We start from the raw sequence: 24,941 nt of genomic DNA, 5'->3' as shown, positions 1-24,941 counted from the left end.
CTCTGTTCCTTATTTAAGAGCATTCCTTATGGGCTGAATTAAGGCTGGGCAATATGGTAAAAATATAAAAACAATATTTAAAGGTAATTTCACAATACACTAAATTTATCATATATTTTGACATGCAGATAAAATGCATCAGTGGAGTCAGATTCTTAGAAACTGATTCGGATACTCCCCCCATATTGAGTACAGTGATTTATATTCAAAATCTGCTGCACTTTATCCAAGTAAAGTCATATTGTCCACCCTAGGCTAAATTACAGCCAAGATACTCATTTGGCACACTGTACAGGGTTCCCATGCATTCTGGCAATAAACCAGGAAATGTAAAGACTATTTGCCCAGTCATGGAAACTCCTGAAAAGAAAATTGTTAAAAGATGTCCTGGCATTATTAGTAAGATCCTGGAGAAGTTGAGCTATTCTGCCACTGAGATTGCATATTTAATCTACTAATAACCTATTGTGGCAGATACATTACACCTGCATAATGTCTTACAGTGCTTTATATTATTAATGGATATGTAAGTCACTACAAATATTTGTCCTTGACAACTAGGCCTTGTTTATCACACATGTTCCTCACACATATTGGTGAGCTTTCTTTGTTAATCATCAACTTTTTAAACATACATTTCTTTGCTAGCTTGCTGAGTCAAGCTGACATGCATCTGCTCCCAATTTGGTGGCAAATATACATACATATATATTTATATACATAAATGATCATGCAATATGCAAAATATGTGCAAAAGTGCACACACAGCTTGTCTAGTCCCAGTAGAAAAATCTTGCCAATTGAATAGGACTCTAGAGAAGTATTAAGCATTGAGCTGTGAAGCAGTGGAACCGTGTTCAGTGGAATGATGGCACTCCATCCAGTACTTCTGGGATGGGTTGGGGAGTTTGGGATGAGGTGGGATAGTGATTATCCAGCATGCTGTACCTCACTATGCTCCTGTTGCTGAATGCAATCAAATCCTCACAGTAATGCACTGTAATGTACCACCATTTTACCCATAGTTTAGTGGATATTATTTGAAACTGAATCAGGAGTCTCAGAACAGAGTTGTAGACTGGGAGCTGCACTAAAAGAAAATGTCCCAGATACAGCAGCTGTTTTATTATAATGGCATGTTTGTGCCATCTATGTCAGCAGAGGAATGATGTATTTGCTTTAGAAACATCATCTCCCTAAATACCTCAGTGGTAAACTTTATGTACATGCACATCGCTAGACACCACCCTTTACACAGAGTCACTAGAGGCATATAAGTGTGTGGAATGCATAAAATCCATATAATCCTCTTTAAAAACAAAAACAAAACAAAAAACAACAACAAAAAAAACTGTTTACCATGTAGCGTAGGAATAATAGTCCTTATTCATAAAACAGTCCATACACAGGGTTTATATTCCAGTGATTTCTGAATAGTTTAAAGAATGATCCCAAGAGAACAGTTCAAAAGCACAAACATGCACTATTTAAGGGCACCTATGAGCCGCATGCATGATGAAATGGTTAATGGTTGCTGTTCTGTAGATTCAGTGGATTCTTTGAGCAGAGACTTGTACAGTACAATTCCAAGCGAGCAGTCTTCAGACATACACATCACGTTGTGGCCGTCGCAGCCGTAATCTTTAGTGTGTCCACCAGGTTACGCTGTCGAGCTTTTTCACTGTGTATAATTTCCAGATGAGACTCAGGAACCCATCCACGCTGTCTGTCTGATAGACGGGTTCCCTCCACCCAGCCTACACAAACCAATATACACACATCGTTAGTAATCCGGTCATGCCTAAGGTAGAATCAGGGTAACAGACATGCAAAACGGTTTAATACAACGGAAAATGTTCAATATGGTCAAAATGGTCAAGTGTTCAATATGGTCAAGTGGTCAAGTGTCTTTTAAAAATAAAGGGGCCTCAAATGGTTCTTTCAGTGATGCGATAGAAATTTATTTAAACGTCTGTAAGGTCCTGTTAGAGAAAATGTCCTCAAGCAAAGGTCCGGAAAATCATAAAATCTAACTATAATTCAGTGACATATCCTGGAAGTAGCCTAGTCATTACATCAGCATTTTATGCGGTCAACAGTTGAATGTCAAATCAATTACAAGTTCAGTTACGATTTAATATATTTAATGAATGCTTATTATCAGCTTTCACACTCAACTGGACATATTAAAAAGAGAAAAGAACATTTATTAAGAGTTATGTATGAGTTTTTTTCAAAATTAAGAGTTCAATAACTCATCCCGTACTGCTCAATATTACTACTTTTAATAATTGTTTAGAACCTCTTCACACACTTGTACACATCTCTCTTACAAACAAGGTTCTTCATGGAACCTAAATTAGCTCTTCTATGGTGCAGCTCAAATAATGTATCTTTGGGATGAACTCCAACACCTTACATATCGTATCCCGTTTGTAATCTCAGAGCTGGTTTATGGAGAGCCTGGCCACTTCCTATGTCCCAGTTTGATCAAAAAAATTACTGTCTGCAAGGGAGTCCTCAATGAATGGGGGGTGTATTGAACTAAACGGCAAAAAACACAATGTTTACAGTGTCTAACCACCACATTTTGCAGAATGAGCAGAATGATGCATGACGTATTTTACTACAAATACAAAGAAAAAAAACGTACTGTACTGACTGGTTGGCGAGCTGACACTGGAAGCATGAGGGGGAAAAGTTAGGACCATTCTAAGGGCCTGTGACTGAAAGATATAATACCTGGCAGAATTGTTAAGAGTTGTGGGGCCCAGTGTAATACTTTTTCTATGGGGCCCAAAATCCCTGACAGGGCCCCTGTGACCAGTTACAACACAACAGCTTTGTTTGGTGGCATCTATGGCCTGCAGTTAACATCCTGGCCAGCTAATTCCATGTTACTGTTTAATGTGACTGCCTTTGCAATGTTAAACAGGTATATTATTACAATGAAGGAATATAAATGTATTAAAATTGTGTATACTCCTTTGTCTGCTCATGACGGCTGCTTAAAGCGATTCACACGCGGTCATCTATACAAATGAGTCTAATAACTGGAGTTAAAAAATATGTCTGCAGTGCTAAAACATTTATGCAGTTCTGTGTTGAGGAAATGAGTGCGTTTTCTCGGTATGAAAATGATCAAACATATGAAAATATGATTTTGCTCAAATGCTCCATATTGACCCATTCATTTCAGACTTCCCTCTAGTGTCAAACAAACCCGTCACCCGACATTCTCAAGTGGCTCCTCTGTATACACGTTTTCCGGTTCATAAACAAGTTCATAAATCATAAACCTAGAGCTTTTAACAATAGTCTGAAAAAGAAAACTCAAATGAGTAATAATTTCCCAGCAGAATTCCAAAAAAATCCCAAAATGTTTGTAAAGGTTAATAAAAAAACTGTTATTTTGAAATACACATTTTGCAATGCACCCTTTCAGTTGTCTCCCTCCAATCCAAAAACAAGGCAACAGACTGTTAGTAAGATACTAAAGCCACGTCCTTACCATCGCTACTCTGCTGGTGAACCAACAAGACATCAGCCTTTTCCAGGTTCAGCTCATCAGGCTGCTGGGCAACAAACGCTCTGATGCACTGCATCTGTGGAATGTCTGTGAGGGAGTAAATGCAAAATATTTAAACAACCAGGCCACTGCATAGTTTTTCAGTGACACATCTTCAGATTAGAAATGATGCATACCCTGTGCGGCACTGAAGTCTATTTCAGGATGAGGACGAGAGACTGCGGAAATCCAGCGCAGTTTATCAGCTCTGCAGGAATCAGAAATATGTGGAGTCCATTTTGATTATATTCAGAATATTATAAGTGACACATTACAGTGATTTTACCACAAATAAAAGGTGATCATATCAATAATCATATAATTTTGACACAGTGTGTGTGTGTGTGTGTATATATATATATATATATATATATATATATATATATATATATATACATATACATATACATATACACACACACACACACACATTTTCATTTTCTTACTTTATATGCAATAGTTTTTTTTAATCTTAAATAATACACCAAAGGCCAAAACATTATGACCAAAAATGTTTTGCCAGCCTAAAATACTGTTGGTACTCTGCATGCCACCAAAACAGCACACTCTTCAAGAATACTCTGTGGTATCTGGCACCGAGACAAATGCAGCAGATCCTTTAAGTCCAGTAAATTGTGAGGTGGAGTCGCTACAGATCGCATTTCTTGTTCCAGCGCATCCCCTATTTAAATGGTGCTCACATACTCGGCTATCTACATCATGTCAAAGAAAACGGGACTCATCAGACTAGACAACCTTGTTCCATTGCTCCAAGATGCCGTTCTGATGCTCTAATGGGATTAGTAGCATGGGCACTTAAACCGGTCTGTGGCTCTGCAGGGTGTAATACAAATTTCTATGGCTTTTGCTACAGTAGCCATTCTGTCAGTTCAGACCAGACGAGACAGCCTCTAGTGCTCTCGTGCACAGATGAGGTTTGGTTTGTGATTTGTTCCTCTGTTGGTAGTAGTCACTACTGCTGACTGGGAAACCCCCACATGCCTTGCAGTTCATGCGATGCTTAGGCCTGGCTCTTAGGCCGTCGTCATTTGGCTCTTCTTAAAGTTACTCAGGTCTTCATGCCTAACCATTTTTCCCCACTTCCAACATGCTGACTGTTCTGACATACATTCCAAACCTTGATATGAGCTAACAGAATGAACGTTATTCAGCTAATCTGTGACAGTCTTAATGTTTTGGCTCATCGATGTAGTGTTGGGACACTTTGCTCAAAGAACACTGGTTCACACACTCCCTACTGTACAATCAAATATAAAATTATATTTGAGCTTCCTCCGTACTCACTGTGTTTCTGCGCGTAGCAGCAGGGATTTTTGGGCCATGAACAAGCGGAAGAGGTTCTTCTTTAGAGAGTAAAGCTTCACTTTGCAGTTTTCAGCTCGCAGGTCTGACACTGGAGCGTGGTCGATTACTGTAAACCTGCCACCTCTAAAAACACAAGAATCAGGAGACTGCACTGTATTATGAACAGCAGGCAGGCTACAGAGCTTGGAGACAATGTCATGTATAGAGAGCAAATAAAGATGGGTGAACTCACTCTCTTGGTAGTGAGAGAAGCAAGTAGTCGTTGAAGAGATGCAAATAGGCACTCCGTTCTGTATCCTTCAGAGAGAAATCCCTCAGCTCTGTGACTGGGCCTTCTTTCACCAGTCTGCGCAACTGACTGATCAATGGCAGAGTCTGACAGGTACACACACACACACACAGACACAGACACAGACACAGACACACAGACACACAGACACAGACACACAGACACACAGACGTTATATTTGACTTCCTGAGGCAAATAATGTTCAGGATGATGGGTCATACCATGAAGATACAATGTACACATTGTAGGAATTATTTTTTTCATTCCATCCTGTGCATGAGTGGATGGTAGCAGGTTAGTGTTAATTCCATTTAATTAGCTGACTCTTCTTTACTGCGGTCCTGCCCTTCTATATCATGCCCTCACCCAACACTCATCAGCTTATTGCGGTTGAAAGATCGTTTTGAGAGACCTAAAACCTACAAACTTTAGCTTTATACACACGCTCATGCTCAAAATCTGCATACCGTTAATGTCATGCAAAAACTTCAGCAACTTTACAGAAGAAGGAAAATCTTCTAAACTGTAAATATAAAGATTGTAAAGATTTTACTCCAAGTCTTTTTGGAGCGTTCCTATTGGTCCTTTCATCATGACATTGTGACACAAATTGATCATAGACAACTGCCAAATTCAAAGCTACATAAAATAAAAAGTAAAAAATGGAGATACAAGATGTGTGCAAGATAGTGGTGATATATATTTCTATATTTCATCATTCATATTTATTTTTTTTAGGATTTATTTCCTAATTTAATCCTGCCTCCTCAGAGTGAAGCCAGTCACTGCCTCTTTTCAAACTGCTGCAGCACTGTCGGGCAGCCGACACAGTCTAAAGAAATTGCCAGGTCCCCAGCTACACCACATCAGTTAACAGACACCTGTACCAGCCAACATCGCTTAGGAGTGATGTGGGGAGAGAGCACCATCTACCCACCCATAGAGAGCACGGCCAACTGCGCTTTCTCTGACTTCTGCGGCTTGGCTCTGGATTCAAACTTGCGACCCCAAGTCATTATTCCGACTTGGTCATTTTGGAGCATTTCTATTGGTCTGTTCATCATGAAATTCAGACACAATATAAATAACAACTGCCACGTTCACATAATGTCAAAAAACGGAAAACAGGAAAAATGGAGATGCAAGGTTTTTGTGTAACAGCAACGAATTGCTCATTTTGGTTTCAGTACTGACTTGCAGTTATGTTCCCACTGACCATGGGAGCTGAATGCCACTCACCTTGCATTCAAAGTCCACTCTTGCATTGAGAGACACAAGTGATTCAATGCTCTTCATCTGTGATATACTCTCATTACTGTCCTGGATCATCTGCACAGCAAGAACAGTAAGATGATCCACAGAAACTTGCACATATGTGAAAGACAGATGGACAAAGAGATCAAATGTGAATGTGTGTGTGTGTATTAGAACGTGTACACATGTCTTACTTACCTTTTCCAGTAATTTCATAGCCTTGATTGCTTGTGCCTCGTCCTTTGTTTTAGGAGCTGTTCTCTTTACGATGTTCTGTACGACACCGATGTGGAGAAAGGGAGAAAAAGGATTAATAGTCCATTTAGACAGTACACACACAGAACCATGGACAAGTAAGCAAGTAAGAGTAAGCAAGTCATTAGTTTAAAGAAAGCACTACACATTAGAATAAACACTAATACATTTGTGATTGTGTGTGTAAGTGTGTGTTAGCTTAATCATTTCTAAAGCTCTCCTTGAGGACGTCCAGTATTTACAGCCACTATCAAATACCAAGTTTACATAATCAGTCATTGAAGTAAATCAGGTGAGCTGCTGGTGAAACTGAACAAACCCATACAGCATCTGGAGATCACACAGAAGTCAGCAATCAAACCTGTGCTGTTCTTACTCTGTTCTGTATTTATGTATTTATTTATTTGTATTAATTTTAACGCTATACAGTGTTTTACCATTGACAGCAGAACACGCATGTCAAAAAAACACATGGTCATACAGTATGCTCGTTAATTGTGCATGTTAATTGTGCATGTGATACAGCCATACGTCTAAAGTGTGTTTTGTGTCCAAAGATGAGCATGACAATACACATAGAGGTCAGCTTTCATCAGAACAGGGCAGGCATGTCTTCTCTCACAGCTGGGATGGAAACTTACAACAAACAACAGCCTAACTCAGCAATGTTCACTGAACCTTCATCACGGTTTATAACAGCTAGGCTAGGCTATTCTTTCTCATGCATGCTAATAACAAGAATACATGGGAGAAAGCTGTCAGACAGGAATAACTGGCTACACCTTATGGGCAATAAAACTCTATGAAAAGCTCTTAAAAAGCAAAAAAACTGATCATGGGGTATGTGGAACACTCCAGTAAGATGGAGGGGGGGGGGGTGTCACTGTCTTCTGTAGCATATAACTTTTAAAAATTAGCTTCAGTGTTTAAGCAGATATTAAAATAGTGAGGTCAGGATGTTGAATGATCATCACCCCCCCCATCTCATCCTAAACGTATTGGATACACAGTTCTACTGGTCCAAAGCTCAATGCTGGGGGGCTTTAAAACCCTCAGGCCCACGTCTGACATTAGTGCCAAAAGATTCATGTCCATCTGCTCCAGAGCAATATTTCTCCACAGAGTCTAGACAAGTTACATATTAGGAATTTTGGATAAAATGATCCTTATGTTTTCACATTTCCAACGAACTGTGAACTGTGAGAACAACTAAAAGAGAAAGTGCTTTTACTAGCAATTAATAATCTGAAGATAAACAGTACCTGTACAAGCAGTTTAAGGCGAGTGATTCTCTGGAATGGGAGAATGAGGAAAGAGCGCAAAGGAAGCCTCTGGCACTTAGGGCTGTGCTCCAGCTTTTCCACCATTTGGCGAAATCTAGCATTTTCATTCCTTTAAAAAGGTGTGAAGTGAAAGAGTAAATGGTTGGGAAAAGGAAGTCACAGTGTCCAAAAATAGGACAGGGAGATAAAGGATCAACACTACATGCAAGAAATCCTTATTGTTCGAGTTGTAGATGTAGACACTTACATTAATCTTTGGTAGGTCTGATCTTGGTAGGACTGGTTGGTGAGGTAGGGTACATAAACTGCTCGAAATCGGGGACAGTGTTTGTAGATGATGTCGCAGACAGTAAAGTGCATAATGTCGCTTTCTACTCTTTCCTCTAGTTGTGTGTAAAAGCTAGAGGACACAAAATTAGAGGTTAAATCAGATAATCACGTAAGTTTACACCTGTTTTTTAAGGCAAAAGAATTTATAATTCTATAAAAAGACACAAACAACTGTGTACAATTATGAGCTGAAGAACTCGTGCACGTAACGTAACAATGCACGTTTGAATTTTTATAGATAGTTATTAGATAATAAAAGTGAAATGCCAGCGTCTCACAACAGCTGTTCTGCAGGTTCGGATCAATTAACATGCACAAACCTGTCCTCAGCCCATAAACAGTATCAAGAAACGGTGCAAAGCAAAAGAACTCTCCTTTCTCTCAATAAACACTACTACTTAACTATCCCCCACAGTGCTGTGGATGTTTCTCCATGGTATACAGTTGTTGTCGCTGGTCATATACAAAACTTGCATCAAAACATCTGGTCAACAGATTTTTCTTTTATAAAATGTCCACTGTGTGAAACATCCCTCCACTAGTGCACCAAACAGAAATAGCCCAAATAACTATTAATAAAATCTCACTAAATGGATTCAACTTTTTCATTGTTTATTTGTTGGTACCTAACTAATATCCGCTGTACCCTACCTATAGCCCACAGCCAATGTTGAACCAATAGTACTCTGATTAACATGGAGAGCCTTCATACTTTCACCTCCTGATCTATGCCCACCCCAAAATACCACAGCAAGGTCATTTCCTACCTGTGACTGATGGCTCTGACGTCACTCAGTCTGGAAAAAAGCCAGTTCTTGTCCTGCGTAGTCAAGAGGGTGTTCAGGTGTTTGCACTTGACAAAATGCTCCACGACGATGTCCAGACTGCTACAGTACGACGCCTCTGATGTCACTACCTCAAATCTCACCTGCAACACAGAAAGCCAATCACATCTGTCCTTCACTATCCTGCAGCTCTCTTTACTTTGCTGTCAGAAACAAGCAGTGCACTACCTCCTGCAGCCGTCTCTCATCATCGCTAATGTTTTTAAGATCAGGGTTGTCCTTAACTCCAGGCAGCTCCTGCCATAGCATAGGCGAGGAGGTGAAGGATCTGGACAGCCGAGGGGACGCCGGTCTCGGGATGGCTAGAGCCCCGCTGAAGATAGAGTTGGTATGGGACAGAGAAACGGGTTGGAGCACAGGTGGAAGAGGTGGGAGAGGTCGGCGTGCTGGAGGAGGGGAGGGGCACGGAGAGGAGGATATATGGACAGCACCAACCTCTCCAAAAATAGAGGAAGCATCAGAATGAGACTGATGCAGGATCTCCCGGTTCTGGACCACTTCGCTGTATTGCTGATACAGCTGAGAATCTGAGAGAGAAGACATAAAGGGAGGAGCTGATATATGAAGTGCTGACTAAATGAGGTCAATAAAGCAAGTAAACATGGACAATAACAGAGCTCATCCCAGTTCAGTTGTACAACATGTCCAGGCAACAATATTGCCTGGAAACATGCTAGTTCCACACACACTAGTTAGAATGTGCGTGTCACTCAGCAGCTGTTCTGCAGGTTCAGATAAATGTACATGCACAAACCTGCCCTCAACCCATAAGGAGTACAGAGAAACAGTACAGAGCAAAATGCTAAATCGCCTATGCTAAGAATTCTCCTTTCTCTCAATAGACTGTACCACTAAACTCTTGATCTGTATCAAGTCACAGTGCTGAAAGCTGTGGAGGTCCCTCCATGATATACAGGTATTTCTACCGCCATCTCAAAAACACCAAACATCAAAATATCATATCAACAATTCTTCATTTTTCTTTTTTATACCATTTGAAAAATGCAGGTGGTCCTAACATTGTGTGAACATCACTCTACTCCTGGATTAAATGGAAACTACTGGTTGTGGAGATCTACCACCCTGAAGAGAGCAGATTTAACACAGCTGGTTCCAACATTCAGATATTCCTGTGCCCCACTGTTATGCAATATGCCCCATAATTCTACGTTCTAAGCTACATTAACACATGATCTTTGGCTGGATAGCCCCATGTTTTCCAAACAGGCCAAAAATGTGAGGTGTTTAATATGCACATTTCAGACAGCCAAAGAAGACTCTCTCTTAGCTTTTCATGTTCCTCTGCAAACAGACATAACTATATAATTTATGGCTGAACACACAGCTCATATTAGCTCGGCTCAGCTGCTTTTACTTGCTGATGATGGCAGATGTATAACATTAACTCTTTATAATAAAGGTGCTTCCAATGGTCCTTTGAGCGATACCATAAAAGAACCATGTTTATAATAGAGATGTAGGAGTGTAAAGAACCTTTAAAAGGTCTAAAGAAATTTTACATAATGTAAAGATTCTCTACACCCATATGTTAAAAAACAACTTTATGGTTCTTTATGGAACCAAATATGGTTCTTCTATGGTATCGCTCAAAAAAACACTTAAAGCACCTTTATCTTTAAGAGTGTATTACAGTGGAAATAAAGAGACATAAAAGCAAATCACAAGTTATCACAAGAAACTTACTATAAAATTTTGAGTTTCTCATTCTCGTCCTGCTGATTCTTGCTTTAAATTTTCTGGAAATGGTAAAAGACAGAGCAACAAATTTGAGATTTGACAGTCGAAAGGTAAAATCAATATTTTTAACCATTCAGACAAAACCATTTAATAATCTGTCATGCAGAAGAATCACTTGCCTAAGCTCAGATTCGTTAAAGCTGTGACACAGGTCATAATCATCCTCTTCTAAAAAGAAAAAAAACATGCATCAGTTAGATCAGTTTAGCGCATTATACAATACAGCAAAGTTATGCTCTGTATCACTCTGAAAGTTTTAAATAGAGCATATCTTATGTACTTTAGCTTAACATTGGCCATTATGCTTCCCCTGTGTCTGCTTTTGACATATTTGGCTCCAGGAGAGTACAAAATGAGCTTCAGAAAAAGGCTGAAAGTGTACTGAAGTTGTACACACAGACTAACCCTGAGTACAGTCTTGTGCTATTGAGCTCAAGACTGAATGCAATAAACCCTGTTGTCCCTGAAATCAGCCTCAGTTGTGAGTCACTTTCCAGGCACTGTCTGTGTTGCTTTCAAAACAAAACTCACCATCCTTGACTTATCAGACGCTGAGCTACTAGTGCAATAGCATGGAAAACATCTACTTATACAAACAGCTAAAGAACCATGGCACTCAAATACTGAGCTACTGGCATCATCAATAAATAACAATTTAATTAACAATAGAATCATCTTAAAAATAACACTTTTATCTTATAATAATAACTGTGTAATAATAATATATACATAGACTATATACATAGACTAATATTAGTGCGATTTAAAACTAAGAATCTGGACTGATCTATACATCTATTAAAGCTCTTCAGAATATACTGTATTTACACTGCAGTATTATGTTCCATGCCTCATTACCCTGGCTTGTACAACAGGTAGATAAAGTGAAAAGGGGACAATAAAGGCACTGAAGACTACCGGGTAGTTTCCACTCTTATATATCACGTCTCACCTGCTGTAAATACTCTGGTCCTGCGGTCTCTTCCAAATCCTCCTCCCTCCTCATCTTCACTGTGTTTTTCCATTGTGTTCTTTCGGAAACCTTTCCTTCTCGCCCATGCCTCATTCCCCAACTCTCTGAAACTGCTAGAGGTTAAAACATCCCACACCGTTTTTTTCTTCTTCTGTTTCTCATCCTTTTTACTGGTTCCCTCCTTCTCTGCCTCTCCATCTGAGGAGAGACTGTGTAGGTCAGGACTGGGAAGGAGCCTGTTATAATCGTCTTCCTCATCTGTCTCTCCTTCTAGCCCGTCTTGTCCATGCCTGAGTAGATACAGCTCTTCTTCTGTATCCGTCTCCGTCTCTATTTGTATGAGAATTTTGTTTTGATGAGTGTCCGTCTTCATCTCCAGGTGTCTGGCATTGTCTGCATCCTCTGGTTTGCCATGCAACAAATCAGTGTCTATGCACTTTCTCTCAGAGCTGTGCTTACGAGGTTTATAGACCACGCCATAGAGTGGGGAGTCTGCAGGCTCTCCATCTTCCTGAGGTTCGGCCTCAGCGGGAGCTCCATCACTTGGCCGCACCGTTTGGGTGTTTGGTTCAGGCATGCTAAGTGAACCATCCTCAGAAGAACCCAGGATCTCCTTTAGCACATTCTTCGCCCATTTGACATGGGGGGCAGCAGATAAACGCTTTTTCTCCGGCACTATATTGCATGCCTTGTCTATTTCTTGGTTTTCTCCTTCAGTCATTTTCTTGTGAGATAACTCATGATCTCCAGTGTGTAGTGTAGATGTCTCAGATGATTGTGGTGGGTGTGGTTCAGTGTCTTTTTCTGCACTCACACTGCCAGTAAACTCTAGGTCCTGTGATGATGTAACATCCTGGGTCATCTCATCATCATATTCTGCTTTTTCCACTGTAGTGTCATGGTTGCTTGTAATCTCCTCCTCTGAGAAAGTTTGGCCATGGCTTTTGCTCTCTGTTTCTGCCTCTGTCACACCACAGCTCTCCTTTATGGACTCTTCCGCAGTTTCTGTATCTCTGAACGGTGCTACATCCTGCCCAACTTCACCACCGGGACCAAGGGCCTGAGTTGAGTGTTGACTAGCGTCCTCCTGCTCCATTGGGTCCGTGTGCGGGTTTTGGTTGGATCTCGACCTGGGAAGAGTTTGCCCAACCACACAAAAGACAGTGACAGTGCGGTCACTTCTCTCTTCAGTCATTTCGGTTTCAATCTCTCCCTCACTCTGGTGGACTCCCGTAGGTGACTGCCTAGTGGGATCCTCTCTAACGCCACCATCCCAGAATTCTTTACAGTCCTCAAACTTGTCCTCTGCCTCGTCCTCATCTCCTCCACTGGACACAGTCACAAAACCATCATCTGCTGACGTCACTCTCTCCCTCCCTTCTATTTCCCACTCCCTCTCGCTTCCCTCTTCTCCCCCAGAGTCACCATACCTACCACTCCCTCTCAGCTCCTCTCCGTCCCTCCCCTCTGTGTTGTCCCTTACATTTTCTGTCTCCATTTGCAAGAGTGCATCTATCCCCCCTTCAGAATCAAAGGGCGGTTCCATGCCTGTATCCCCTTGTTCTCTCTGTTCCATGTCCTCTCCATCAACGCCCCTCATCTTGTACATGTTCTCTTGTGATATTTGTTCTAGTTCATCTTCCTCTACTGATATTCTTCTTTCCTTGTATCTCTGGGCATATCTCTCCCTGTCTTTCTCTCTCCCTCTTAATTTCTCCTCTAAAGACTCAGTTTTTGTTATTCCTGATCGAGGCTCCAGCCACATTTTCCTCGGTGCTCTTGATTTGCTCTCAGGTTTCTTTCTTTCTGCGTCCCTTGCAGTCTCCATTTCCTCTTTTTCATAGCCTTCTCTTGCCTCTCCTTCCCTCTGCCCTATTGTTACATCCTGCCATTCCCTACTTCTCCTTTTCTCCCTGTTGCTGTCAGCAGTGCTCTCTCTCTCTTTGTCATCAGAGTCTTTTATTTCTGTCCTCTTTTGTTCATGTTCTACATCACTTCCTGACATCCAATCTCCACTGCTTTGGGCTTCCACCTGCAGCTTCCTGTGTTCATCATTCTGTGTTCGGCTACTCCTTCCTGTCTCTCCACCCTCCCAACTCCGCCGTCTGTCCATCGCCCTCTGCTCTGGATAAAAGTCCATCTCTCTCTCTGCTCTCTCTCTCTCACGGTCTCTCCTTTTTCTGTCACTCGGTTCTTTCTCTCTTCTTATATCCCGAGCGTCTTTTACTCCATCTCTCCGTCTCTCAGGCCCCCTCTCTTCTCTCACCCAGTCTCTCTCTCTGTATCGGTCTCTCTCTCTAGATCTCTCCATCATCCATTCTTTACCCCTTTCTCTCTCCCTGTATCCCAACATATCCGCTTCTCTCACTTGTCCCCTGTCTCTTGCCCTCCGTGGCTCCATCTCCCTGTGCCTCTCCATGTCTCTCAATCTTTCCCTGCCTTTGTCTCCATCACGCTTACTTTGGTCATATCTGAGAGACTCCGAGCTCTCTTTTCTTCGTCTTTCTCGCTCTTCTCCCCCTCCATCGCTGTCTCCCTCACTCTTTGTGTGTCTGTGTCTGTCTTTCCTCCCTGCCCCGCTCCTTTCATCCCTGTCGTCTCGATCCGAAAAGTTTCCGCTGTCCCCTTCCATGATTTTCCTTCTTTGCATGTAATAAAGCCAGTCTTCTCTGTCCCCATGTCCTGCTCTGGCTCTCTCTCTCTCTACCTCTCTCGCCTTCATGATCTGTTGGTCATTGACCTCCATGTTTCTCTCTCCCCTCCTCTCTCTCCTTCCGAGGTCCCACCCTCTCTCTCTTCTTCTGTCTGACTCCTCTTTCTCTAATCTTCCCCCACCATCCCTTTTCATTTCTTCCCTTATTCTCGCTCTCTCATTCTCTCTCTCCCTCTCCTTCTCCCTGTATCTCTGGATGTCTCTGTCTTTCCTCTTGGCTCTTTCTCTTTCTCTCTCTCTTTCACTTTCACTCTTGTCCAATTCCCTCAGCCTTTCCATACCCCTTTCCATCAGCTTTTCATTATCCTGGTCAACAGGACGTCTAGTTCTTCCTTCCCTTTCATTACTTCGCCTCCTAGTCCTGGGAAAAGTGTCTCCTTTCTCTCTCTCCCGTTCTCTGTGCTCAGTGTACACCTGCACTGAAGCAATCCTTCCGTTGATATGTCTGCCGTCCTCTCTCCTCCTGTCTTTTTCTTGCCACTCTATCTCTCCTGCTCTAACTTTCTCCGCAGGGTATTTCTCCCTCTCACTCTCCACTTCTCTCCTTCCCCCTCTTGATCTTTCCCATGTTCTGTCCATCTCTCTAGGTCTCCGTGCTCCCCCTTCCCTGTCCCGGGTTTTCGTACCAGCTTGAAGTCTGGCTTCCCGGCTTATCCACTCGTTTGACTGATAGCGCCTGTCAGGAATAGCTGGGCTGGATGGCAGCTGTGACGGGTCTTCGACAGTCCAATTAGCACGTTTGGTTCCCATGGCAACATAATTTTGAGAACCTGTCAGGGATGAATATGTTTATGATTTATAGACTATGCTGGCTGATATAAGTAAAGCTTAATCCCAAGTTCTTACAACAAATCTGACATTCACCAGTGTTTTCAGTGTTACAGTGGAATCCATCATTATGCGAGGATAGTTGTGAACAATTCTGCGGTTTAAAACTACATTGGGAATCTGATGTACTTTTCTCAAGAACAAAGTTTTTAGGACGAAATTGGTGAATAAGGCCAACTGTTCCAAATTAAATCAGACATGCATAGGAAAATACTGGATACTGGATAAGTCATGTTTTTTATCTCATATTATAAGGAATAAACTAAAAAGCTACATTTTCTATTTAAATTCCGTTTTTTTTTATTGAATGTGTACCCAATGCTTTAGCTCAACTAAAGGTAGAAAAAGAGCAAATGTAAAATTAGCATTTAAAAAAAAAAAAACTAAAAAAAAACACTGTATCTCAATTTTACTGTTTTTTACATTAAAAAGGAAATTATAATGGCTCATACTTATAACGTATAACATGTTACATTGAAAGCATTAATTAATTCTCTTGCAATTTCCTGTGCAGAATTATCATTTTTGGCAATCAATGTGCAGCAATTAATGTAGCACTGTACAATTTAAGTTGCACTATAAACATTTAAATATTAAACTGTTTCCAAACTCCCAAACAATTACAGTACAAATCAGTGCTGAAAACATAAGCCATACTTCTAACCATGGCTGACTAAACAAGATGAAATTGAGATGAAATCTAAATATGCCTTCAACATTTCTAACTCTGGATTAACTTCACCGTTTACAGTTGACTGTGTGAGTTTATAGTATCCAACGGTAAGGGCATTCTGCAGAGGACTCACCTGGGTAGTGTCTTGGAGAGACAGTGTTCTCCTGTCCCCAGTCCTCCTCTCTTGCTGAGAAGCTAGCAAGGATTGCACAACATGCAAATGCTCCACATACCTGCGTGTGCTCACTGAGTAAATCAGTGCTGGAAGATTTGTGGGATAAATGCTTCACTGATAATCCTGATTCAATTATGTTCTATTTATCTCAGTCCGCTCGTCAAAGACATATAAAGTCCAGTTGTTTACAACAACAGCCAGAGATTCTCCACTGTGTTCCGCTCTCACAAAGTTTCTTCCCCTCCTCCCTCTCTTCTCAAATTCCCAAACAAGTCTGAACACAGTCACGCAGATCCTCCCTTTTTCTCCTTCTCACTTTCGCTGCCACTCTGGCAAAATGAAGAACAGATCACAAATCCCAACTCAAGCCTCATGTCCTCAGGAAAACCTCAGCTTTCTGTTCCACTCTTAAGTAAGTCCAAAGCGAGTAAAACAGCTGTTCTGGTAGTCCAGGCCGCTTCACCTCTACCCCCGGCTACAGGCTGCCCTCGCAAACAGAAATAGGAAGTGCACCTTCTGAGAGTTTCTCTGCCGCACCGTGATTGGAGAGATCAGAGGTATCGGGTGTGTCCGCACACCGAGGCAGGTACAAACGGTGAGAAGGGAGTAGAAGAGCGAAGGAGAGGGGGAGGGGAGAATGAGAATGAGTGGATGTGGAGAAGGCAAAGCAGGAGTAAGACACAGCAGTTCTCTCTCACAGTAGTGCTTCACATGACTGGCCTGTATACAAGCACGTGTATTTGCTTAAAGGTTACAACATCACGGATTACATATATAAGAAGTCACTCCATTGCATTCCTAGTTTTTGAAGCTAGATGAGCTGTGTCAAATACAGAATTCCTTAACCTCAGGTCAACAAGCCTTATTTACTGAGAAGAAATCTGTCTATAACTGTAGAATGAAACCAGATAGGCCTGCTTCCATGTGATCTATTTGTACACATAAGCTGTACTGACACATCAGGCTACAGACAGGTGTGACCAAACAGCTTTTAAATGTATTCAGTGGGTGGTAATGGGTGTTTATTGTTAGGTCGTTGGACGCTAGACTTGGCCAGTGTTAAATTGAAAGTAGATAAGACTTCTCAGGTGCCCCTTTCTCCTCCAGTGTTTAGTGTCACTTACAAATGCCTCATCAAGTGGCCAAATCTCAGTATGTAGACCTGTGGTCAAATTTGTCTCAGCCTGTTCTGAAGACACCTGTGATTATTCTGAGCAATTCTGCGGTTAGCAGTTTAGTGATTAAGTGGGATTAGTGCCTCTACATTTCAGTCTGTTGCCTCACTCTGTCGAGCTGTCAGATCGCTTACAGAAAATTCTATATTTGATATTGATCAGATGTGCTAACGGTACACAGATCAGAAATGCCTGTGACCCATGAGACCCATGAGACGTGCAGGCTCTTCATGTGCCGCACCCCGCGTATCGGCCCTATCTGTTTTCTAATTGAGCTAATTTGCTTATCTACAGCGGCACGATTCAGATTCCAAGCGCAGTGAAGCTCAATGACGAGTTAAACACACAATTTTACAGCATTTTACATACCCTAACCCTTGCCATGCGGGTCAGCTGCAAAGACCTCGAGACTTTTGGGGCTACAAATACTATGAATGGAAGACTGCACAGCCAAATGTAGATCATGCTCGTAGAAGATATCTATACATCTGAGCAGTCAAAATTGTGACCATTTTTTTGCAATTGTGACCAAAAGGCCTGAATGATTGATTACAACTGGATGCAGACAATTCAATTATTTACTTTAAATACTTTAATTAGTTATTTATCATGTTTAGGACTATATAAAAAACAAATATTTATTAAACAAATACATAATTACTAACCAATTATTATTCATTGTTTTATGTCATTCACAAATAGAAAATCTCTATTTAGCCTAGTGACCCGCTATGCTGGACTATGATATGAAATTTGTACTACATGTTCAACATGTAATTGATTAACTGCTGTGACTCATACATACATGTAGGTTACACCTTTGATGAAAACAAAACTTTTTAGATATCTTTTTTTTAGATTATATATTTTGGGGCCTTTAGTTTGAGTTATGGGGCCATGCAATGAATCAAGTCAATGTACTTGTACAGCTGGGAGAAATTAGGTGGATATGTCTCAGTGGAACCAAATGGAAAGACCAAAAAGTACTGAGTTTCAAAACAATAATCAAATCAGTGTCTCACACACACACACACACACACACACACAGTTGTATCCTGTCGAACATACCAGGAGAACTGAAAAGTGTCTATTGGAATAGTTTTGAAATTGTAATAATTTTAAAGCAGTTTACAATATTTTATGTAAGTACTGATTACTGATTTGCTGTTGAATTATATAAAAAAAAATAATAATAATAATTTGAGACACAAACTAATGTAAAACGAGCTGATTTAGCCATAAAGGTTATTAGGGGCTATTTATTAGTTTGGGTATATTAGTAAATGTTTACATAATAATGTTCATTACCATAGTTGCAGGGTGGATGCCTACACTTCATGTCCAAATGTTTGTGGACACCCCTTCTAGTAAATGCATTCAGGCCCTTTAGGTTGCATTCATTGCTGACACAGATGTGCAAATGCACACACAGCTTGTCTAGTCCCTGTAGAGAAGTACTGCCAAAAGAATAGGACATATAAGAACATAGAAGCTATTGACTCCATGCCTAATGCCAGGTGTGGGCTATACGGGTATAAGTCTCCCAGCTCTCACAGCGAAACTGTGTTCTCTGAAGGATGGCGCTGCTCCTTCCAGTGCTTTCAGAAAGATTTGGGAGTTGCGGGAAAAGGTGGCTGTGGTGATCGTCCACCACCTTGACCTCACTAACGCTTGTGTTGCTGAATGCGTTCAGATCCTCACAGCAATGCTCACAGCAAAGTCGAACTGAAGGACTTACCTGGACAGTAGTGGCAGATACTCCAACAAAAGCAGGATAGACTCTTTTTTACTACCGATGATTTTGCAGGTCCCAATACGTCTGTTCATATAGTGTAGCTACATCCTCCATCCATTTAAAAGAACTACGATATGGGGAATTTATCAGATACTACAACTACGTGAAAGAAAAGCAATAAAATGGACACGTGACACTAAAAAACTTCGATCACAATTTTGCGTTGCGAAATCGACATTTGGGATGCTTCACAAACGCCAGGTTAACATGTCCGGACACACATGTGGCCTAAGCTAACCAACAGTCTGTTTCTTTTCACTCATCAACTAAGGGCTGTTTTGTCCTGTTAGAAACACCCACTTTAAAAACGTAGGAAGCTCTCCAGGGTTTACAGAGAGGAAGAGTTTGAAAACAATCCAGTCTAAAGCGAACTTGCCTACAATCTGTGTAAAACTCAATCTCCCATGACCCCTCTGAGTTCCGCTGTTTCCCGGATGTCACATGCGCTAACGTTACTCGGTTAGTTTCGCTTCCGTCTTTTGGTTTGAAAAGCTGGATCATGAGACACTTCTTTCTTGGACGTACCAACTGATTCCTCTTATGTTGGGTGTAAATGCTCGGTTTATCCTTCCCTTTAAGCTTCACTTATGGACATTTGAGCGTGTGTTTGGGTGGTTTGACAGCTAAGTTAGCGAGCCAGCTAGTGAGGACATCAGGACCTGCACTCCTAACTTTATCTCACCGGAAAGTCTCTCTCACTTCTCTGCCTGTTTTTATGCTCTTCTTGTTGTTTCTGCTAGACTCCATCAGACACGCTGCTCAGAAGACTCTGAAAGGTTTGCTTTTCCTGGTTATGATCCTGCATCTACTGTGCATTTCATGAGTGAGCAAACTTCGCTAGTGCTTGTCGTTATTAGCTAGCTACAGCTCTGACAGGTTGTGTGGCTCTAAACAGAACTGTAACCCCACTCTGCTGTAGCTGGGTAGTAGTTTGATAGCTCCTTCCATCGTAAACAATGCAAGTTTACTAATTAAGCTTGTTCAGTCCATGATTTACTGTTTTCAGAGTATTGTTTGTCAAAGATGAGCACAATCTCGTGACTGGTTAGAAAGTAGGGTAAGTGCATAATGAGCTCTAACTACAGTGTTTGTGTCCAGGGTTTTACTGTTGGCCATGTTATCTTGGAGAGCAGTCATTGTTCTGATCTTATTGGCTGGTGGGGGACAAGCAAGTAACAACACTGAGAAGTGCAAGCTGTCCGTCGACAACACCCATGAGAAAAAAGCCCTTGCTCTCCTAGAGCCCCTTACCAATAAAAGGTAAATATTTCCTTTTGATTTTTTTTTTGTTAAATTAACAATACATCAATTGCCCAGTTTGTCTTTAAGCACCCAATATTTACCTCGTTTTACAGCTTTTCTGTGAATTACACTGATGCAACGGATACCTACACATACATCTTCCGAGTTTGTGACGATGCAGGCGGGGTCAAAGGTGCAGGGCTCATACAGAAGGACAAGACTGGAAAAAATACTCTCATTGGAAGCTACACTGACACTCAAGCTATTGCAGGAAGTGAGTATCAGTTTGGATTTCATTTGTTTAATTTCTGCAAGCCTAGCCAAATCGTCCTCGGCCCGCTCTACAATATGAATGTTCAGTTAGGAACATGCTGTGTTTCCCACAGATGTCTGCAGTAACTGAACACGGCCATCTGTTCTGGCTTTCTCTACAGGTGACTGGGTAATGCTGATCTACAAGAGTGGGGAGAAATATGATAAACATTGCTCAAATGAGGAGAGGAGAGCCCTCATAATGATGTCTTGTAACAGATCTGCGGTTGAGGTGAGATCTTGGTCGGATGTTGCTCACTTAAAGAAACACAGTCAGAAAAAAAAAAACTTGTGAAACTAAATTTAAGTCAGGCTTCAGATCTGTCTTTGCACTGTGTTGCTAACAAGGGGGAAAAAACAAGCACCAACTTTCATGGTGCAAATATGATTTTTAAACACAGTTGCTTCAAATCTAATTGCCATCAACTATGCAAAAATGAAATTTTGTTCTTTGTTTACTTTAAAATTGTACATGGCTACAAAAGTCTGATCCTGGAGCTGTGCTTATGTAAACCCCAGATATCATCAGATATCTGCTAAAAAACATGCTAAAATGTATTATTATTATATTACTCCTTTGTAAGCAGTTTGTTTGGCATTGTCTTCTGTTCTTTGCTGTGCACATTTTGCTCACTCTACGTTGCATTTCTCCATCTCTTTAAGGCACAGCTATCTGTAATCCGCGAGCAAAGGGAAAAGAATTCTGACTGTTTTTACCTGTTTGAACTGGACTCCAGTGCACTCTGTCCAGTTATCCCATCCAAAATCAGCACTGGTTCCATACTTCTTATTATGTGAGTACTTAAAAAGTCCATTGCCATAGCAATAACCCTCATGTCACCACAGACTACGTAATGTAGGGTTGGGCGGTATCCACTCTTTTTATACAATCAAAATATTACTGTTATGTTCAGCATTAAGTTGTGAAAGTAATGCAGGTGGTTGTGTGTTCTATGTGGCTTCTGCACATTCTCATTTTGTGTTATTTTAAAATAATCAGACAAAGTCCGATAATGATGATTATCTGTCAGAATCAAGGGACAGAAGCTGGTTAGCCTTTAGCTCAGTTAGCAAGATAACAATCTGCTCACCACAGAACACATTGAGGTCTGGCTGACTGAATGCCCTCTTATAAATGTTAAGACAAAAAAGACTCAGATTAAGTGACTGTTATTGAAAGGACAGAACTGAAATGAGAGGTTTTCCCATGATGTTGGATCTGTAGCCCACTCTAGCTCAGCTTCAGATCCATGGAGTAACCGACAACTCAGTGCAGATGCTTCTGATTAACTGCTGAGCTACGGATTAAAAGTGTGTGTCTGAGAAAGCAAAGTCGGGGACTGGTGTTGGGAATAACAGAAATGCGAAATGAGAACTATTCTGCTGTTTAAACTCGTAGCCTGTGATCTTAAATAAATGGCTTAAATGACCTCATTAGTCACTCCCACAGCACCTGCACTGTTTCGCTCTTTTAAGTGAGCATGGGGGAATGAGCTTATTTGGCCGTGTACTAGATTGACACAGAACAAAAATTTGACACATGAGACTCTAATTTTGAGACTAATTTTGGAATACAGTCCTCATTTTGAGATCCCATCAACATTTTAAAATACCACAGTATACGGTTATACCGCCCAGTTTGTTAGTTCATAATGATTTCTGTATGCATATACATTCTTCCTTGTTTATAGTGGCTTCTCCTGCTTGACCGTGTACCTCATTGGTGGATTTCTGTATCAACGACTGGTGGTTGGAGCAAAAGGAGTTGAGCAGTTTCCAAACTACGCCTTTTGGTCTGAGATAGGCAACTTATCAGCGGTAAGCCTCTTGCGCGCTCTTTCACTCCTTCTCTTAGTGTCTGTCTTTCTGTCTCATGGCTAAAATGCATTGAGTATGAAGAGTATTCTTTTTATTTTCACAGGATGGATGTGACTTTGTATGTCGTTCCCGGGGCAGCAGAGAGGAATCGCCTGCTTATAGGGGTGCATCTACTGAACCATTAGAAGAGCCAGAGGAAAGGGATGACCATTTGCTTCCAATGTGACATGACAATTTGATCTAGTCAGGTAGCCTTAGCCTAGGGTGTGTGGCCAGGAGGTGTTATGTATGTGTCGGATAAACCAAAAGCACTTATCTTTATGCATTCCCTACGCTGCTCTTTAAACCTATCATATAGACCTCTACATTTCAAACTAAATTTGACATCTTAAAAAGTTGTTTTCTGATAGATCCTATACATTCAGTGTGAATGTACAACTTGTTTGGGACACACTTTAGAATAATCTCTAATCATACCAGACCTACAGAAGACCTGTGCTTAGATTATCATCTAGGCAGGGCTTCATTTGTTGTATTCTTCATTCAGTTTAGCTGCAAAGCTACCTACAAATGATACATTTGTACAGTGTGGTTTCATTTAAGTAATGCACTTGATATTTATAATGAGCTCACTGGTTCCTACTATAGCCCCTCTAGGATTTCCACATTGTCTCTCTAGAGAGTACCTCAGCAAATTTAGTTTTCCTCTGTGTTCTGCCAAGGGAAAAGTAGATGATACAAAGACGGTTTTAGGTAAAGGTTACTTCAGCGTTCTGTTAGGGTGACAATAAGAATGCAAATGCTTAGCAGAAGCACAGGGGTTTGGTGTGCATTCAACCTGTTACACCTTTATTATTTAGTAAAGTATATTGTTTTGTAGTATCAGTAACCTGTACCTATGATTGTGTTCAATATCTGTTTTTGCAAGAATGACTCATTATGGAGAGCAAGAGAGAATTAAATTTAGTTTGCTGAAGAAATGATGGGTACTTTGGCTATAAACCCTAAATGAATATTTAACATTGGATACTGTATATGATAAACAGTAATGAAAATGTAATGTGTAATTGACCTTTTTTGTTTCTTTTCATAAATGCATTACAGCTAGTCTTGCGCTAAATAGCACAGTTTGATGCGGTTCCCCAGGGCGGTTCTGGTAAACTGGCCTGTATGCTTTTTGCAGTTGGTGAGTGAATATCAGTTTAGATTTAGAATTCAGTTAATGTGAGTATTTAAAGGAATTTTTGGCACCTGCTCAATGCACTGCAAATAGGTTCTGCACTGTGAATGTAGCTGCATAGGGCTGAACATAAATTATTTTTTTGTTGTTGTTGCTTAGACAAAGGATATGAACTAATGGAAAATGCACTTCCAAAGTTGTTTGACAATTCATCTTCATTTGCACTTAAAACGCATCTCCTTGTGGGAGATTTTTGAAACTCTGATAATTTTTGAAAGGGAGTGTGACCAAAAATTCACCAATGTACTTTTATTTGTAATGTCCAGAACATACAGTAGGTGGCGTATACTTCTGGAGTAAAGTGTTCTTGGTTAACAGTGAACCTCTAAATGTTCTAAATTTAAGAGCTCTTCTGATTATATGTCCAGTAAACTGATTATGGACACTTTAACAAAGATGTATTTTATGTTACTGAGGAAAAAAGGTTCTTTGATTTGTAATCATAGTGAAACCCTAATGTACTAAAGGTTTTCCATCAAGAAAGAGGATCCTTTTACCATATTTAAACATTCAAGCTTCTTCAGGGTTCTTGGAGTTGTCATGGAATGGCATAGAACCATTGTCGTCATTAAAAACATCTTGTTTAAGAGTGTACCGAATGGTCAAGACTGCACCAATCATCCATAACATTTGCATCACCTGATCATCAACCTAATATTATGTAGGTCCCACTTGTACGGCCACAACGGATCTGACCATTGGAGGTGTGGACTGCACAAGACCTCAAATGCCACTGTAGATAAAAATGTTTTTTCAGTGTTTTTCACTTCACCTGTCAGTGGTGTTAATGCTATGGCTGATCGGTGTATGTATTTCCTAGATCAGTGGTTCCCAACCCTGCTCTTGGAAGACCCCCAGCCCTACAAATTATTTGTTTTCCCAGCACACCTAATCCGACTAGTTGATTATCAAGCCCTTCTAGAATTGAAGTGGTTGTTTCAGCACGAAACTACTTGAGCCTAGCTTTTGACCTCACTCTGTTCAGATCTTAGCCATGCAGCATAGCAAAATCTGGAGGTGCAACGCGATAAATGATCTTGGGACATTACGTTGGTACTCAAGTCAGTTAAGACAGATCTGAGCTTGTGT

General features: G+C 40.9%; 2 protein-coding genes across 4 annotated transcripts in view; one reads left to right on the top strand and one right to left on the bottom strand.

Annotated features, from left to right (window-relative positions):
• Window positions 1–593: 593 nt before the first annotated feature.
• On the bottom strand, window positions 594–19,434 carry arhgef5 (Rho guanine nucleotide exchange factor (GEF) 5). Of its 2 annotated transcripts, XM_072679581.1 has the most exons (16): window positions 19,184–19,434; window positions 16,229–16,798; window positions 11,861–15,364; window positions 11,028–11,076; window positions 10,855–10,907; window positions 9,319–9,677; window positions 9,073–9,233; window positions 8,223–8,375; window positions 7,955–8,084; window positions 6,636–6,710; window positions 6,423–6,512; window positions 5,127–5,269; window positions 4,874–5,017; window positions 3,706–3,776; window positions 3,512–3,616; window positions 594–1,757 (listed from the first exon to the last, which is right to left on the bottom strand). In XM_072679581.1, exons 3-16 carry the CDS (start codon window positions 15,342–15,344, stop codon window positions 1,615–1,617), a joined length of 5,160 nt encoding a protein of 1,719 aa, XP_072535682.1. In that variant the 5' UTR covers window positions 15,345–15,364; window positions 16,229–16,798; window positions 19,184–19,434; the 3' UTR covers window positions 594–1,614. The 2 variants fall into 2 exon arrangements, with proteins under 2 accessions (XP_072535682.1, XP_072535683.1); XM_072679582.1 differs by lacking the exons at window positions 16,229–16,798; window positions 19,184–19,434 and having other exon boundaries at window positions 11,861–15,728.
• A 249-nt stretch (window positions 19,435–19,683) lies between these two features.
• m6pr (mannose-6-phosphate receptor (cation dependent)) overlaps window positions 19,684–24,941 on the top strand; it is a 5,554-nt gene continuing 296 nt past the window's right edge. The window contains exons 1-7 of one of the 2 annotated variants that reach the window (XM_072678773.1): window positions 19,684–20,016; window positions 20,339–20,500; window positions 20,596–20,756; window positions 20,917–21,026; window positions 21,458–21,588; window positions 22,486–22,612; window positions 22,716–24,941. The exon at window positions 22,716–24,941 is cut by the window's right edge and continues 296 nt beyond it. In XM_072678773.1, the coding sequence (XP_072534874.1) occupies window positions 20,355–20,500; window positions 20,596–20,756; window positions 20,917–21,026; window positions 21,458–21,588; window positions 22,486–22,612; window positions 22,716–22,838 (798 nt within the window). In that variant the 5' untranslated portion in view covers window positions 19,684–20,016; window positions 20,339–20,354 and the 3' untranslated portion in view covers window positions 22,839–24,941. Of the gene's footprint in view, window positions 20,064–20,338; window positions 20,501–20,595; window positions 20,757–20,916; window positions 21,027–21,457; window positions 21,589–22,485; window positions 22,613–22,715 lie in introns of both variants that reach the window. The other variant, XM_072678774.1, reaches the window with a different exon arrangement.

Source organism: Salminus brasiliensis, chromosome 5 (assembly GCF_030463535.1).
Source record: "Salminus brasiliensis chromosome 5, fSalBra1.hap2, whole genome shotgun sequence".
Classification (NCBI taxonomy): domain Eukaryota; kingdom Metazoa; phylum Chordata; class Actinopteri; order Characiformes; family Bryconidae; genus Salminus; species Salminus brasiliensis.
The sequence above is the reverse complement of the archived record's forward strand: the minus strand, read 5'-3'. Positions and strand labels throughout refer to the sequence as shown.